This window comes from Oncorhynchus tshawytscha, linkage group LG19 (genome assembly GCF_018296145.1).
Source record: "Oncorhynchus tshawytscha isolate Ot180627B linkage group LG19, Otsh_v2.0, whole genome shotgun sequence".
In the NCBI taxonomy this organism is placed as follows: Eukaryota; Metazoa; Chordata; class Actinopteri; order Salmoniformes; family Salmonidae; genus Oncorhynchus; species Oncorhynchus tshawytscha.
In genome coordinates, this window is record NC_056447.1 from 4,113,145 (window position 1) to 4,131,749 (window position 18,605).

Consider the following 18,605-nt stretch of genomic DNA (forward strand, 5'->3'; position numbering starts at 1 on the left):
GGCTGGTGGGTGGGTAGTATGAATGCAGGCTGGTGGGTGGGTAGTATGAATGCAGGCTGGTGGGTGGGTAGTATGAATGCAGGCTGGTGGGTGGGTAGTATGAATGCAGGCTGGTGGGTATGAATGGTAGTATGAATGCAGGCTGGTGGGTGGGTAGTATGAATGCAGGCTGGTGGGTGGGTAGTATGAATGCAGGCTGGTGGGTGGGTAGTATGAATGCAGGCTGGTGGGTGGGTGGTATGAATGCAGGCTGGTGGGTGCAGGCTGGTGGGTGGGTAGTATGAATGCAGGCTGGTGGGTGGGTAGTATGAATGCAGGCTGGTGGGTGGGTAGTATGAATGCAGGCTGGTGGGTGGGTAGTATGAATGCAGGCTGGTGGGTGGGTAGTATGAATGCAGGCTGGTGGGTGGGTAGTATGAATGCAGGCTGGTGGGTGGGTAGGCTGGTGGTGGGTAGTATGAATGCAGGCTGGTGGGTGGGTAGTATGAATGCAGGCTGGTGGTGGGGGAATGCAGGCTGGTGGGTGGGTAGTATGAATGCAGGCTGGTGGGTGGGTAGTATGAATGCAGGCTGGTGGGTGGGTAGTATGAATGCAGGCTGGTGGGTGGGTAGTATGAATGCAGGCTGGTGGGTGGGTAGTATGAATGCAGGCTGGTGGGTGGGTAGTATGAATGCAGGCTGGTGGGTGGGTAGTATGAATGCAGGCTGGTGGGTGGGTAGTATGAATGCAGGCTGGTGGGTGGGTAGTATGAATGCAGGCTGGTGGGTGGGTAGTATGAATGCAGGCTGGTGGGTGGGTAGTATGAATGCAGGCTGGTGGGTGGGTAGTATGAATGCAGGCTGGTGGGTGGGTAGTATGAATGCAGGCTGGTGGGTGGGGTAGTATGAATGCAGGCTGGTGGGTGGGTAGTATGAATGTAATGCAGGCTGGTGGGTGGGTAGTATGAATGCAGGCTGGTGGGTGGGTAGTATGAATGCAGGCTGGTGGGTGGGTAGTATGAATGCAGGCTGGTGGGTGGGTAGTATGAATGCAGGCTGGTGGGTGGGTAGTATGAATGCAGGCTGGCTGGGGTGGGTAGTATGAATGCAGGCTGGTGGGTGGGTAGTATGAATGCAGGCTGGTGGGTGGGTAGTATGAATGCAGGCTGGTGGGTGGGTAGTATGAATGCAGGCTGGTGGGTGGTATGAATGCAGGCTGGTGGGTGGGTAGTATGAATGCAGGCTGGTGGGTGGGTAGTGAATGCAGGCTGGTGGGTGGGTATGAATGCAGGCTGGTGGGTGGGTAGTATGAATGCAGGCTGGTGGGTGGGTAGTATGAATGCAGGCTGGTGGGTGGGTAGTATGAATGCAGGCTGGTGGGTGGGTAGTATGAATGCAGGCTGGTGGGTGGGTAGTATGGTATGAATGCAGGCTGGTGGGTGGGTAGTATGAATGCAGGCTGGTGGGTGGGTAGTATGAATGCAGGCTGGTGGGTGGGTAGTATGAATGCAGGCTGGTGGGTGGGAATGCAGGCTGGTGGGTGGGTAGTACTTATGCAGGCTGGTGGGTGGGTAGTATGAATGCAGGCTGGTGGGTGGGTAGTATGAATGCAGGCTGGTGGGTGGGTAGTATGAATGCAGGCTGGTGGGTGGGTAGTGCAGGCTGGTGGGTGGGAGTATGCAGGCTGGTGGGTGGGTAGTATGAATGCAGGCTGGTGGGTGGGTAGTATGAATGCAGGCTGGTGGGTGGGTAGTATGAATGCAGGCTGGCTGGGGTGGGTAGTATGAATGCAGGCTGGTGGGTGGGTAGTATGAATGCAGGCTGGTGGGTGGGTAGTATGAATGCAGGCTGGTGGGTGGGGTATGAATGCAGGCTGGTGGGTGGGTAGTATGAATGCAGGCTGGTGGGTGGGTAGTATGAATGCAGGCTGGTGGGTGGGTAGTATGAATGCAGGCTGGTGGGTGGGTAGTATGAATGCAGGCTGGTGGGTGGGTAGTATGAATGCAGGCTGGTGGGTGGGTAGTATGAATGCAGGCTGGTGGGTGGGTAGTATGAATGCAGGCTGGTGGGTGGGTAGTATGAATGCAGGCTGGTGGGTGGGTAGTATGAATGCAGGCTGGTGGGTGGGTAGTATGAATGCAGGCTGGTGGGTGGGTAGTATGAATGCAGGCTGGTGGGTGGGTAGTATGAATGCAGGCTGGTGGGTGGGTAGTATGAATGCAGGCTGGTGGGTGGGTAGTATGAATGCAGGCTGGTGGGTGGGTAGTATGAATGCAGGCTGGTGGGTGGGTAGTATGAATATGTATGAATGCAGGCTGGTGAATGCAGGCTGGTGGGTGGGTATGAATGCAGGCTGGTGGGTGGGTAGTATGAATGCAGGCTGGTGCTGGTGGGTAGTATGAATGCAGGCTGGTGCAGGCTGGTGGGTGGGTAGTATGAATGCAGGCTGGTGGGTGGGTAGTATGAATGCAGGCTGGTGGTGGGAATGCAGGCTGGTGGGTGGGTAGTATGAATGCAGGCTGGTGGGTGGGTAGTATGAATGCAGGCTGGTGGGTGGGTAGTATATGCAGGCTGGTGGGTGGGTAGTATGAATGCAGGCTGGTGGGTGGGTAGTATGAATGCAGGCTGGTGGGTGGGTAGTATGAATGCAGGCTGGTGGGTGGGTATGAATGCAGGCTGGTGGGTGGGGTATGAATGCAGGCTGGTGGGTGGGTAGTATGAATGCAGGCTGCAGGCTGGTGGGTGGGTAGTATGAATGCAGGCTGGTGGGTGGGTAGTATGAATGCAGGCTGGTGGGTGGGTAGTATGAATGCAGGCTGGTGGGTGGGTAGTATGAATGCAGGCTGGTGGGTGGGTAGTATGAATGCAGGCTGGTGGGTGGGTAGTATGAATGCAGGCTGGTGGGTGGGTAGTATGAATGCAGGCTGGTGGGTGGGTAGTATGAATGCAGGCTGGTGGGTGGGTAGTATGAATGCAGGCTGGTGGGTGGTAGTATGAATGCAGGCTGGTGGGTGAGTATGCAGGCTGGTGGGTGGGAATGCAGTATGAATGCAGGCTGGTGGGTGGGTAGTATGAATGCAGGCTGGTGGGTGGGTAGTATGAATGCAGGCTGGTGGGTGGGTAGTATGAATGCAGGCTGGTGGGTGGGTAGTATGAATGCAGGCTGGTGGGTGGGTAGTATGAATGCAGGCTGGTGGGTGGGTAGTATGAATGCAGGCTGGTGGGTGGGTAGTATGAATGCAGGCTGGTGGGTGGGTAGTATGAATGCAGGCTGGTGGGTGGGTAGTATGAATGCAGGCTGGTGGGTGGGTAGTATGAATGCAGGCTGGTGGGTGGGTAGCTGGCAGGCTGGTGGGTGGGTAGTATGAATGCAGGCTGGTGGGTGGGTAGTATGAATGCAGGCTGGTGGGTGGGTAGTATGAATGCAGGCTGGTGGGTGGGTAGTATGAATGCAAATGAATGCAGGCTGGTGGGTGGGTAGTATGAATGCAGGCTGGTGGGTGGGTAGTATGAATGCAGGCTGGTGGGTGGGTAGTATGAATGCAGGCTGGTGGGTGGGTAGTATGAATGCAGGCTGGTGGGTGGGTAGTATGAATGCAGGCTGGTGGGTGGGTAGTATGAATGCAGGCTGGTGGGTGGGTATGAATGCAGGCTGGTGGGTGGGTAGTATGAATGCAGGCTGGTGGGTGGGTAGTATGAATGCAGGCTGGTGGGTGGGTAGTATGAATGCAGGCTGGTGGGTGGGTAGTATGAATGCAGGCTGGTGGGTGGGTAGTATGAATGCAGGCTGGTGCAGGCTGGTGGGTGGGTAGTATGAATGCAGGCTGGTGGGTGGGTAGTATGAATGCAGGCTGGTGGGTGGGTAGTATGAATGCAGGCTGGTGGGTGGGTAGTATGAATGCAGGAATGCAGGCTGGTGGGTGGGGGAATGCAGTATGAATGCAGGCTGGTGGGTGGGTAGTATGAATGCAGGCTGGTGGGTGGGTAGTATGAATGCAGGCTGGTGGGTGGGTAGTATGAATGCAGGCTGGTGGGTGGGTAGTATGAATGCAGGCTGGTGGGTGGGTAGTATGAATGCAGGCTGGTGGGTGGGTAGTATGAAAGCAGGCTGGTGGGTGGGTAGTATGAATGCAGGCTGGTGGGTGGGTAGTATGTGCAGGTATGAATGCAGGCTGGTGGGTGGGTAGTAGTATGAATGCAGGCTGGTGGGTGGGTAGTATGAATGCAGGCTGGTGGGTGGGTAGTATGAATGCAGGCTGGTGGGTGGGTAGTATGAATGCAGGCTGGTGGGTGGAATACAGGCTGGTGGGTGGGTGGGTGGGTTATGGGTAGTATGAATGCAGGCTGGCATGTAGTATGAATGCAGGCTGGTGGGTGGGTAGTATGAATGCAGGCTGGTGGGTGGGTAGTATGAATGCAGGCTGGTGGGTGGGTAGTATGAATGCAGGCTGGTGGGTGGGTAGTATGAATGCAGGCTGGTGGGTGGGTAGTATGAATGCAGGCTGGTGGGTGGGTAGTATGAATGCAGGCTGGTGGGTGGGTAGTATGAATGCAGGCTGGTGGGTGGGTAGTATGAATGCAGGCTGGCTGGGTGGGTAGTATGAATGCAGGCTGGTGGGTGGGTAGTATGAATGCAGGCTGGTGGGTGGGTAGTATGAATGCAGGCTGGTGGGTGGGTAGTATGAATGCAGGCTGGTGGGTGGGTAGTATGAATGCAGGCTGGTGGGTGGGTAGTATGAATGCAGGCTGGTGGGTGGGTAGTATGAATGCAGGCTGGTGGGTGGGTAGTATGAATGCAGGCTGGTGGGTGTGTAGTATGAATGCAGGCTGGTGGGTGGGTAGTATGAATGCAGGCTGGTGGGTGGGTAGTATGAATGCAGGCTGGTGGGTGGGTAGTATGAATGCAGGCTGGTGGGTGGGTAGTATTTGAATGCAGGCTGGTATTTATGCAGGCTGGTGGGTGGGTAGTATGAATGCAGGCTGGTGGGTGGGTAGTATGAATGTAGGCTGGTGGGTGGGTAGTATGAATGCAGGCTGGTGGGTGGGTAGTATGAATGCAGGCTGGTGGGTGGGTAGTAGTAGGCTGGTGGGTGGGTAGTATGAATGCAGGCTGGTGGGTGGGTAGTATGAATGCAGGCTGTATGTGTATTTTTGGCTGGTGGGTAGTATGAATGCAGGCTGGTGGGTGGGTAGTATGAATGCAGGCTGGTGGGTGGGTAGTATGAATGCAGGCTGGTGGGTGGGTAGTATGAATGCAGGCTGGTGGGTGGGTAGTATGAATGAATGCAGGCTGGTGGTGGGTAGTATGAATGCAGGCAGGCTGGTGGGTGGGTAGTATGAATGCAGGCTGGTGGGTGGGTAGTATGAATGCAGGCTGGTGGGTGGGTAGTATGAATGCAATGCAGGCTGGTGGGTGGTATGTAGTATGAATGCAGGCTGGTGGGTGGGTAGTATGAATGCTGGTGGGTGGGTAGTATGAATGCAGGCTGGTGGGTGGGTAGTATGAATGCAGGCTGGTGGGTGGGTAGTATGAATGCAGGCTGGTGGGTGGGTAGTATGAATGCAGGCTGGTGGGTGGGTAGTATGAATGCAGGCTGGTGGGTGGGTAGTATGAATGCAGGCTGGTGGGTGGGTAGTATGAATGCAGGCAGGCTAGGCTGGGTGGGTGGGTAGTATGAATGCAGGCTGGTGGGTGGGTAGTATGAATGCAGGCTGGTGGGTGGGTAGTATGAATGCAGGCTGGTGGGTGGGTAGTATGAATGCAGGCTGGTGGGTGGGGAATGCAGGCTGGTGGGTGGGTAGTATGAATGCAGGCTGGTGGGTGGGTGGGTAGTATGAATGCAGGCTGGTGGGTGGGTAGTATGAATGCAGGCTGGTGGGTGGGTAGTATGAATGCAGGCTGGTGGGTGGGTAGTATGAATGCAGGCTGGTGGGTGGGTAGTATGAATGCAGGCTGGTGGGTGGGTAGTATGAATGCAGGCTGGTGGGTGGGTAGTATGAATGCAGGCTGGTGGGTGGGTAGTATGAATGCAGGCTGGTGGGTGGGTAGTATGAATGCAGGCTGGTGGGTGGGTAGTATGAATGCAGGCTGGTGGGTGGGTAGTATGAATGCAGGCTGGTGGGTGGGTAGTATGAATGCAGGCTGGTGGGTGGGTAGTATGAATGCAGGCTGGTGGGTGGGTAGTATGAATGCAGGCTGGTGGGTGGGTAGTATGAATGCAGGCTGGTGGGTGGGTATGAATGTATGAATGCAGGCTGGTGGGTGGGTAGTATGAATGCAGGCTGGTGGGTGTATGGCAGTATGAATGCAGGCTGGTGGGTGGGTAGTATGAATGCAGGCTGGTGGGTGGGTAGTATGAATGCAGGCTGGTGGGTGGGTAGTATGAATGCAGGCTGGTGGGTGGGTAGTATGAATGCAGGCTGGTGGGTGGGTAGTATGAATGCAGGCTGGTGGGTGGGTAGTATGAATGCAGGCTGGTGGGTGGGTAGTATGAATGCAGGCTGGGTGGGTAGTATGAATGTAGTATGAATGCAGGCTGGTGGGTGGTAGTATGAATGCAGGCTGGTGGGTGAGTATGAATGCAGGCTGGTGGGTGGGTGCAGTATGAATGCAGGCTGGTGGGTGGGTAGTATGAATGCAGGCTGGTGGGTGGGTAGTATGAATGCAGGCTGGTGGGTGGGTAGTATGAATGCAGGCTGGTGGGTGGGTAGTATGAATGCAGGCTGGTGGGTGGGTAGTATGAATGCAGGCTAGGAATGCAGGCTGGTGGGTGGGTAGTATGAATGCAGGCTGGTGGGTGGGTAGTATGAATGCAGGCTGGTGGGTGGGTAGTATGAATGCAGGCTGGTGGGTGGGTAGGTGGGTGGTGGGTTTATGTGAATGCAGGCTGGTGGGTGGGTAGTATGCAGGTGGTGGGTGGGAGTATGAATGCAGGCTGGTGGGTGTAGGAATGCAGGCTGGTGGGTGGGTAGTATGAATGCAGGCTGGTGGGTGGTATGAATGCATGAATGCAGGCTGGTATGAATGCAGGCTGGTGGGTGGGTAGTATGAATGCAGGCTGGTGGGTGGGTAGTATGAATGCAGGCTGGTGGGTGGGTAGTATGAATGCAGGCTGGTGGGTGGGGTATGAATGCAGGCTGGTGGGTGGGTAGTATGAATGCAGGCTGGTGGGTGGGTAGTATGAATGCAGGCTGGTGGGTGGGTAGTATGAATGCAGGCTGGTGGGTGGGTAGTATGAATGCAGGCTGGTGGGTGGGTAGTATGAATGCAGGCTGGTGGTGGGTATGAATGCAGGCTGGTGGGTGGGTGCAGGCTGGTGGGTGGGTAGTATGAATGCAGGCTGGTGGGTGGGTATGAATGCAGGCTGGTGGGTATAGTAATGCAGGCTGGTGGGTGGGTGAATGCAGTATGAATGCAGGCTGGTGGGTGGGTAGTATGAATGCAGGCTGGTGGGTGGGTAGTATGAATGCAGGCTGGTGGGGTAGTATGAATGCAGGCTGGTGGGTGGGTAGTATGAATGCAGGCAGTATGAATGCAGGCTGGTGGGTGGGTAGTATGAATGCAGGCTGGTGGGTGGGGTGTATGAATGCAGGCTGGTGGGTGGGTAGATGAATGCAGGCTGGTGGGTGAATGGTAGTATGAATGCAGGCTGGTGGGTGGGTAGTATGAATGCAGGCTGGTGGGTGGGTAGTATGAATGCAGGCTGGTGGGTGGGTAGTATGAATGCAGGCTGGTGGGTGGGTAGTATGAATGCAGGCTGGTGGGTGGGTAGTATGAATGCAGGCTGGTGGGTGGGTAGTATGAATGCAGGCTGGTGGGTGGGTAGTATGAATGCAGGCTGGTGGGTAGTATGGTAGACTGGTGGGTGGGTAGTATGAATGCAGGCTGGTGGGTGGGTAGTATGAATGCAGGCTGGTGGGTGGGTAGTATGAATGCAGGCTGGTGGGTGGGTAGTATGAATGCAGGCTGGTGGGTGGGTAGTATGAATGCAGGCTGGTGGGTGGGTAGTATGAATGCAGGCTGGTGGGTGGGTGTATGAATGCAGGCTGGTGGGTGGGTAGTATGAAAGCAGGCTGGTGGGTGGGTAGTATGAATGCAGGCTGGTGGGTGGGTAGTATGAATACAGGCTGGTGGGTGGGTAGTATGAAAGCAGGCTGGTGGGTGGGTAGTATGAATGCAGGCTGGTGGGTGGGTAGTATGAATGCAGGCTGGTGGGTGGGTAGTATGAATGCAGGCTGGTGGGTGGGTAGTATGAATACAGGCTAAAATATCCTGATCTTTCTTATATCTCTCAGATATAGGACAGACACCTCAGAACAAACTTCCTTCAGATTTGTTTGAGGGGGGACTATCTGTTGTTCCATGTAATGAATGTTATTGGGCTAATAGCAGGAAGGCCAAATCATTTTTTAGATATATATATACACTTCAAGGGGTCTTAACATTCCAAATCAAATAGCAAAATGATCCTTGGTATGACCTTAAAACAATTCCATATAGCTTAGTATCTCGGCCCCAGATATGTACTGGGCTGTCCGTACCATCCTTTGCAGAGCTGTGCGGTCAAGGGCGGTGCAATTGCCAAACCAAGCGGTGATGCAGCCAGTCACATGCCAAATCTTTTCAGCCTCCTGCGGGGGAAACCCTCATTTACGTTTTGCTATGGTGTGCACTATTGAGAACGACTCTGTTGGGTGGGAGCCATTGTACGAATGCGATGTTATGAGAACAGGGCAGCCAATGTTGGATATCGGTGTGATAAGGAAGTGAATCAGAGCTGGTATCAAAAAAACTCAACAGTGACACTATTTTGCTGAGCGTTCTACCATTCTGGTCCTCTATTTGTATTATAATCAAGGGACATGACACGCAGAGATCAAATCAAAATCCAATTTTATTTGTCACACACGCCGAATACAACAAGTATAGACCTTACTGTGAAATGCCTACTTACAAGCCCTTAACCAACAGTGTAGCTCAAGAGATGTGACAAACACTAAGACCACACTGTGACGCGTTATCTACCAAGCCTTGATCTTCCTCAGGGCAACAAAAAAAAGCAAAGGGAGGGAGAAACCAGAAGAGCCTTGAGCCTAGCCGTCGAGAAGAGAGGGACGTCTGGCTGCCATGGTCACCATTTCCGCCGGCATTAAGTTTGCCGGGGCCTTGGAGAGGAAGTCAGTCGCTACGTTTCATTAGCTGACCCAGATAGGTAGGTTCACACACACACACGCACGCGCACGCACGCACGCACGCACACACAGCCATGAGGCAACATCAAACATCTGTGCGAAATCCACAGGAGGCTGGTGAGGGGAAGATGGCTCCAGAGCCCATCCTACCCAATTAAGGTGCTGCAAGCCACCTGTGATCAAATCTCTATTCACTCCGTGCCTGGGAATGGGTTTCACTGCTCATGTCCATTCACTGAACCTGTTCTTTGAAGGTCTCACGGGGACGCATTTTAAACATAAGCACTTGAAATGAACAGTCCACTGGTGAATGAATGGTACACTGTTGTTTTTGAGCTGTTTAGTGTCAGAGATGGAGGTCAAATATTAGGAAGTTGCTGACCACATTAAAGACAAAAGGTAGAGAGAGAGAGAGAGAGAGAGAGAGAGAGAGAATCGTAGGAGATGAAAGGGTTCAAGAGACAGAAAGCGAAGAGGGATAGGGAGATATGGAAGCAGAGGGGGAAGAAGAGGGAGCTAACAGGATGGTGAAGCAGGGAGGGGGAGGGGAGGGTGGCTTGTTTTTGTTCTGCGGATGAAAGATTAAAAATGGGGCCTCGGTTAGGCTGTGCGACTATCATAATCATCATTGCCCTAGCTAGACATCTCCCACACAGCACTGTGAAATCAGCTACGAAAATGCATCTATCCTACTTAGAAGTAAAACCATCGAATAGGTGAAAGCACGATTCTACGATGTACATGTATGCTAACACCAATTCTGCCATGACGGATCAGTGATTACTCAGAGGAAGGAAGGAGGAACAGTAGAAAGAATTAAGACGGCAATTCCTTCGCATTGGAACGGGCCTTTAGTCTCACGGTTCCACTCCAGGGACTGAAACGTCTCCGAGACACTGCTGCAAATCTCAACGTCACAGGATCCCTCTTCAAGCATGGCTAGATTTCTCAAGGGGAGTTCAGTCAGTCACATCAGTTCTCAGGACAGGAAGAGGACAATGCCATTTTTATGCCACATATAACCCTTTCGCTGTCGAACCTGAGTCTGGTTCAGTAGGCCCACTTACGGAAGGAAAACAATCCAAATGGGGAGGCACTACCAGACCTTGTCCAATAAGAAACTCTTGACTTGGTTTACTGTTGCGAAACATTTCAAAACATGTTGCTATGGGATGCCCTAATGAACATTGCTGATTGGATCACAGGATGACATCTGGTTTTCATTGGTCTATAGTGTTGGTGATGTTAAATAAGATTACAAATGCATACAATTTCATTGGATGCTAGTAGGCATTCTGTAAAAATCACCCAATTTTCCCATACAGTAGATACGCAGACGTACAGAGGTGTGATCCGAAACCTAAAAGACAAAGAGGCCTATGATAAAGCAGCTGACATTTCACGGCTAATAGATATTTAAATGTGTGATTAACAGTCGTACGCAGCGTCCCATCCTTCAAAACGGACAGATTGAGACAGGGATGACTGACTATATAAAGAGCGATGTAATTTCATCTTCGCCCAACTCAATTGCCCCACCACATTCAATTCATCACACCCTCGGATGGGCAAGAGGAGAAGGAGGGAGACGGAGGTGGGCAGACCGATAAAAAGACAGAATGACAACAGGCTTTCATTCAAGGAGCAGACACTCCGTCTCAATTATAAGAATCTCCAAGTGGTCTTCGTCTCCTGAATAAATGTAGTGGTTTGCTGAACTATGCTGAAATCATATGCACCACTGTTTCCACACTGGAGAGCTTGCATGAAGGCTTTAGCTCAGAGGGATAACGCATTCACGGAATGGATGACTCGGATTTGATCATTGATTGGTTACAGAAGAAACCAAGAGCTCATGTGAGGTCAAAACCGACTGTACAAGCATAACCACCAGCTTTTCAATGTGACTGAATATAGCCTAATAGGAGTCCAATAGGTCTTTTTACAGTACAGCCAACAGGAGCTAAGTCCATCCTTGTCTTCCTTCACACAAACTAATCACAGGCTGCGTTCATGATTCCTTTAAGCAAGGTTGTAGTAGGCTCTAAAAATCAAAACTTCCCTTGACACCTGTTCAATGTCCATTCTTAAAAAAGCATTTTCCAATCCAGCAATATCACACGTTCCAAACCGGACGACAGTTCGGCGTCCCTGAACAGCCCACTGTGGGGGTTCCCTCTCCGACACTAATGTCCTTCGTGTGACAGTCAGCCGGCCGGGAGCAGCCGGTAGATGAAACCACGACGATCTGGCATTCCAGCCGGGAACGTCATGTGACATTTGATTAGGGCTGCAGAAACACAAGGGGCATCTATTGAGAGGCCAACAAGAGCAGATTGTCTCCCTGCAGTCACTCTCCAATTACACAAACGACATCTCTCAAAAAACACATTCACCATCGACAGACACACACACACACACACACACCGCCCCTCAAAGGAACACACATTTGTTCACCGACACAAACATACCTCTCAGAAAACACCATCCAGACAGACACACACACACACGCACACACGCACACACACACACACGCACACACACACACACGAGGATGGCCTGCTGTTACATAAGCAGATTGGTGAAGGCCAGATTGCAGAACCCTGTCCCACCCAGCAGGGAGCAGAACCCTGTCCCACCCAGCAGGGAGCAGAACCCTGTCCCACCCAGCAGGGAGCAGAACCCTGTCCCACCCAGCAGGGAACAGAACCCTGTCCCACCCAGCAGGGAACAGAACCCTGTCCCACCCAGCAGGGAACAGAACCCTGTCCCACCCAGCAGGGAACAGAACCCTGTCCCACCCAGCAGGGAACAGAACCCTGTCCCACCCAGCAGGGAGCAGAACCCTGTCCCACCCAGCAGGGAACAGAACCCTGTCCCACCCAGCATGGAACAGAACCCTGTCCCACCTAGCAGGGAGCGAACCCTGTCCCACCTAGCAGGGAGCGAACCCTGTCCCACCCAGCAGGGAGTAGAACCATGTCCCACCCAGCAGGGAACCTGCTATCACTACTGTCCTTACTTGGAAACGCTACACCAAGACACACACACCCGCTCCTACCTCGAAAAAACACGAGCATGCATTAATTAAAGAATATATATAATCTAGAACACATGCATGCCCACACATCCATTTATCGAAACACACAAACACACACGATAACTAATAACAGTAATACTGAGTTCTGTCCTTTCCTTTCCCTGCATGGTCTGGATAACGTGATCCTCAGTGAGTAGGGGGGCTGTTGTGAATGTGAAGGGGGGTAAGGATGTTTTTTTTCTCATTTTCATAGCCTGAGACAAAGCACTAGGCTAGCTAGGCTGCATGACGACAGTCACAGAGGGATAAATGTGTCCGGTTACCACCCCGCAATGTTCCCTGTGGACGTATTCTACATTCTACAGAGAATATTCTGCCTTTGATACTCTCTCCCCTGTCGTTCTCCTCCAACTCCACATGGAAAACAGAATACAGGGTGTGACTGTGTGTGTTTTCTGTGATTTAACAATGACAGAGAGGCAGTGGGGAGAGGTTCAAATTGTTTTATTCTAAATAGAACCCACACACGGACACATGCATATGTGCACTCGCCCGCACGCATACTTCCTTGCCTCCTCCTCACCAAGGACTTATTATGGAGAATCCAATATACAAGAGCCTGCAATATACCATTTACACACCATAGGCCAGGGACTCTCTGGAAGTGGCCACTCCCCCTCGGGTTTCAGGCAAGACAGCATCACCGTGGCTGACTGTCGCGGTTGCCGTGGCAACGTGAAGCACGCCATCCACTGCATCCGAGTGACCTGACCAGGTAAGGCTCTGGCCCCAAGGTAGGCTACGACAACCACAACGGAGTTGGCTACAGAAGAAACAGGCCGTGTTCACTACAGGGCACGAAACAGTAGGCCCTTTTAAGAAAGGCTTGTTTTTTTGTGTCGTGTTGCACAACATTTTGTAAACATTTTGTGCCATAATCAATGAACAAGACCCACCACACCCATTTCAGCGGAGGATAGGACAGGGAGATGGTTGTCTGTGATAAAACAGGACTCATCAGTGGAGGAGATTATCCCTGGAGAACCGCCATGCACCACCTTTGACCTCACAAGGAGGTCTATTCTCGGCAGACGAGATACCACACACACCTGACAGTGCCATGTCTAATTTGGTACCAAGCACAGTCCAGCAAGACGGCTTTTGTTAATCTGGTTGAGTGTGCATCCACCCTGTTCCAGCTACAGATGAGTGCAGATCAGAATAAACATGTCCGAGATGTTAATTCACTTGTTTGTCCCTGTGCGTGGGCTACTCTGCTGCAGCATCAACAAGAGTGATTGGGAGTGGAATAATATACATGGTTGGGATCCGCCTTCCTCCGCTAATAAATGCAGAACATTTCACCTTAATAAAGTGACTTTGTGTCTTTTATAGCGATGGTGGTAAACGGCACTACACAAGTTGAAAAGAAGTCAAGAACTAATGGACGTCATTGTTTTTGCAGCTGAACTATTTCTGGGTGGAAAATATTTAACATCAGAGGAACTACATGGAATACTGTATCGTGCGGTCCCACCCTCTCAGGCCTCAGAGCCTGAGTAGGGTATTTGAGTTTTCAAATGACTGAAGTAATGGGAATATGTGTTATTAATAATTTTTTGTAGTTTGTCTAATGTTCATTTTCCCTACCCAGTAACGCAAATACTTTATTTGAGTTTTTTCACCACCGTTCGGTTGGTGGCGGCAATACACCTTTTTGAGCGTAGTTCGCCATAAAACCACAGCGAAGAAGTAACTGTGGGTTGGCTGGGTCAGTGCTAACCTTAACCCTTACCTCTACCTTGACTGTGATAAACTAGGGGTGTATTCATTACGTCTGGCAACGGAAACCATTTAAGAACCAAATGGAAGCAAACTGTCATTTAGACAATGACTAACCCAGTTAGCGCTAGTTTATGCTAACTTGCTAGCTAGCAACTTCACTAGCAGTAAATGCTAGCCAGCTAGCTAGTTAGCATAAGCTGCTAGGAGTGCTAGCTAGCAACCTTACTGCCAGATCGTCTGAGGTAAAATACATTAACAAAATAACGCAACTTGGTTGCAGTTGTAAATGTTTCCACTAGTCACTGATAGCTTTACAGTTAATGTTACTTTATAGCCTTTTAGCTATTTTACACAGCATTTTATGTCATATGGCTAGATAGCTAGCTATGTTTTTAAGTGAGCTTTTCAGTTGGCATCTCTCCCCCTGTTTTCAGTCACAGGTGGGGACTGGATTAGGTCTGAGCAGTGCAGAAGGTGGGCTCATGAGTTGTGCTCCAATTTTCCTGGGGATAGCTTTATTTGTGACCAATGTACAAATTAGAATCGTGCAGTTGCAGAGGATAAGCGAGTTGCCACATCAATTTTACACTGGGTTAATTAGTTAAGTTATTGTTATTAAAATGTTATATTCCAATGTTATTTAATGTTATTAGTTATATTCCATTCCAAATCATCTTTTTTTAATGAATTAAAGACAACTATTGAAAACCTTTTGCTCCAGAATGTCATTTTAAAGACTGTTAGGATTTAGGCGCACAATTGGCCCAGAGTCGTCCGGGTTAGGGGAGGGTTTGGCCGGCAGGGATGTTCATTGCGCAGAAGCGACACCTGTGGCGGGCTGGGCGCAATGCATGCTGACACGGTCGCCAGGTGCACGGTGTTTCCTCTAACACATTGGTGCGGCTAGCTTCCAGGCTAAGCAGGTATTGTGTCAAGAAGCAGTGTGGCTTGGCTGGGTTGTGTTTCGGAGGATGAATGGGCTCTCAACCTTCACCTCTCCCATGTTCGTACAGGAGTTGCAGCGATGGGACAAGACTGTAACTACCAATTGGATACCACGAAAAAGGGATAAATCTAAAATCTTGCATTATTCAATTTTTTTTTTGTGCAATTGTACATGATGGATTGTAAGGAAAAGGAACAACAAAGGAAGACCAAAGAAAATATATTACTACTTACAAAATCGTTTCTAAATAAAACTCATTAAATTGATTTAAAGACACTTCTGTGAAACCCTATGCCCTAATCTTCTACCGGGGTTACCCGGGTACCCTTTTCTAAAAAACATTTAATAAAATAACAAAATAAACTGTAGCCATTTGTTTTCCTTTATAGTTTATTAATCTAAGCATGACCTTCGTCCACATACCAATTTTATTCCAAACATTGCTTTTTTGTGTCAGCAATTAGACATTCTTCTTAGGGGGGGCTGGTTACCCCATAGTACCCAACTAGGGGCTTCATATGCACTCAGCTGTGACTGTGACAACAATAAACACCGCTCCCAGTCTCTGTTTTCCCGACGTTGTCTCACGCCACGGAACATCACTTCTCACATGACACTGGACTTGCTACCAGACACAAATAAAACCCTCTCGAACAGTCACCCAATCACTTTGATAAATAAATTGATCAATCAATCAATTGAAGATCTCTCGGGGTTTTCGCCTTTAATTGCGTAAGCTAATTCTTAAGTTTAGATACATTTTTTATTCTATTAATTAGGCAAATATCAATCAACAACAGAATATTTACCTGCTAATTCTTCGGGTTCTAGACCAGTCTCCGTGTCCAATCCACACACCACGAAGTAGTGGGCGAAGCGGCACGAAGCCGACCCTGTGCCCGAAGTAACCCAGCTCATCATCGGTTTAGATATGCTACTCGGTTAGTCTCTATTTCATACTCTGGACATCCATCCTGTAGCCTATACGCAGGGCAAATTATGACACGCTGTAGTCTAGACAGTGGGCTAATTTCCGTTTTAATCAAACGAACACCTTGTATTCTTTTCGGGATGAAATTGTCCTTTCTGTATGTTCTCCGTCCACGTCGGCAGTCAGCCTAGTGTCAGCCCGAAATGACTGTGTTGTGTAGGAGGCAGCCTACCTCATTGTGTGTGTGTGTGTGTGTGAGAGAGAGAGAGAGATAGAGAGAGAGTAAATCTCATAAAATGTCCTCATCAGGTTTATTCTGATTCACATTTAAGCTGGCCAGATGATGACTAATGTTTGATGTGATCTAATTATGACAATGAAGCTAATTAAAATCCCATACAATTAAAATAGGTAATTGTACTGTGCAAAAACAGGAGCACAGTCATCGTCAGTGCTGGGTGGTGATTAGTGCTCATTAAAGGGCCTTGTTCGAATACGACAGATCCTTCCTTCCTTGGTGTTGGTTGAGTTCTATATGGAACCCTAAAGCTAGGCATACACTAGACTAGTGTAACAGTATAACTTTAGACCGTCCCCTCGCCCATACCCGGGCGCGAACCAGGGACCCTCTGCACACATCAACAACAGTCACCCATGAAGCATCATTACCCATCGCTCCACAAAAGCCACGGCCCTTGCAGAGCAAAGGGAACCACTACTTCAAGGTCTCAGAGCAAGTGACGTCACCGATTGAAACGCTATTTAGCGCGCACCACCGCTAACTAAGCTAGCCGTTTCACATCCGTTACACTAGGAATAAAATCTTGACATCTTGGGAGCACTTACATTATGCAAAGTGTCTGCATAATCTGGGAATCCTGAAGTCTGCAACCTGTGTGCTCATATTACACAGGTTCGCTCCAATTTTGAACCTGTCCAGACCCCTCTCTGGTCTTGCGGTTTCCAGATGTGTCGTAGCGCTAAGTGTAATCATTACCCCTTCTTCTCTGTGGCTGTAACTGAGCGACTGCATACAAGTTGCACAAGTCTCATGGTGGCACCCCCATTATGAGCGCAAGACCCATAATCGCATGTCTTTGACCTGCTCATTTTATGTGACCTACGCAGTGGCTATTTTAGCATGTAAATCTTGGTGGGGCAAACCCCCCATTTTTTAGAAGCATGCCAGCAAAGCCACTACACAACACTAACAATACATTAATTCCACTGTAACAGCAACAAGCGGTGCCCACAAACTGTAAGTGCCTACATAAAGCTGTCCCAGCAGCAGAGCTTTCTTTCCAGCACAATGGAGTGAATCCTTACCACCGCTACACAGGACTAGCAGCGGAGCCTTGACTGGCAGTGAAACAGTTCATTCAGCTTCATTTACTGCCTTTTTAAAAACCATAGCTGATATGGCTGAACATTTCTCCATATTACATCATTTATGAAGCAGCATAAGACATTTTTGAAGTCTCCTTGTTGTGCGTGGCTGTCCATCGTTGGCAAATTTTGTCATCAAAGTGAAAGATTTACAATTCCGAGTTGGGTGACCGTTCAAAATATATTTTTCCAGTCTGACTTCCCAGTTGCAATGCTTGCGGTTAGCCACTGTCACCGATTTCTTCCAAACAACTTGTAATTGTGTAATGTTTTTGTCCAATGTCCGATGAGCACCAATACATTTTATCTGTAATTTATCTTCATTATTTCTCTTGTAACCTTTATTTAACTAGGCAAGTCAGTTAAGAACAAATTCTTATTTACAATGGCGGCCTAAACCGGCCAAACCCAGACAACGCTGGGCCAATTGTGCACCGCACAATTGCGAAGTGCACCACACAATTGCTAGCGAAGATTGCTAGCTAAGATTTTGAAAGTAAGATGTTTACATGATCAGTCCAATCAAAGCTACTGTAGATAACATTATTTGATGTTGGCCACAGATAAAATTACAATCTTGAGCCTTCTTGGAAGGGCACTTCTAATCTAAGTCTATGGTAGGGCCCAAAGGGCTCACATTCTTGATGTTTACCCTTACCAAAGGTGGGTGACATAGTGTCTCCAAGAGTGACAGAACACTGAGCCAATCACGGTGCAATGCTCCTATTTTCTGCTGGCCGGCCCCACCACCACAGAAAACACTGAGCTAGGCTGAAACACCATTTTGGAGCTGCCTGTTTGTATGCGGCTTTATTAAACTCAATGATATATTTTTTTTTACACATATACAGTGGGGCAAAACAGTATTTAGTCAGCCACCAATTGTGCAAGTTCTCCCACTTAAAAAGATGAGAGAGGCCTGTAATTTTCATCATAGGTACACTTCAACTATGACAGGCAAAATTAGAAAAAAAATACAGAAAATCACATTGTAGGATTTTTTAATTCATTAATTTGCAAATTATGGTGGAAAAATCAGTATTTGGTCACCTACAAACAAGCAAGATTTCTGGCTCTCACAGACCTGTAACTTCTTTAAGTGGCTCCTCTGTCCTCCACTCGTTACCTGTATTAATGGCACCTGTTTGAACTTACCTGTCCACAACCTCAAACAGTCACACTCCAAACTCCACTATGGCCAAGACCAAAGAGCTGTCAAAGGACACCAGAAACAAAATTGTAGACCTGCACCAGGCTGGGAAGACTGAATCTGCAATAGGTGAGCAGCTTGGTTTGAAGAAATCAACTGTGGGAGCAATTATTAGGAAATGGAAGACATACAAGAC

The 18,605-nt window shown here is 49.6% G+C and overlaps 1 protein-coding gene across 2 annotated transcripts in view; it reads right to left on the minus strand.

Annotated features, from left to right (window-relative positions):
- LOC112218242 (DENN domain-containing protein 5B) overlaps window positions 1–16,089 on the minus strand; it is a 70,317-nt gene extending 54,228 nt beyond the window's left edge. For both annotated transcript variants that reach the window (XM_024378876.2, XM_024378875.2), the window contains exon 1: window positions 15,752–16,089. In XM_024378876.2, the coding sequence (XP_024234644.1) occupies window positions 15,752–15,863 (112 nt within the window). In that variant the 5' untranslated portion in view covers window positions 15,864–16,089. The remainder of the gene's footprint in view (window positions 1–15,751) is intronic.
- Window positions 16,090–18,605: the final 2,516 nt, after the last annotated feature.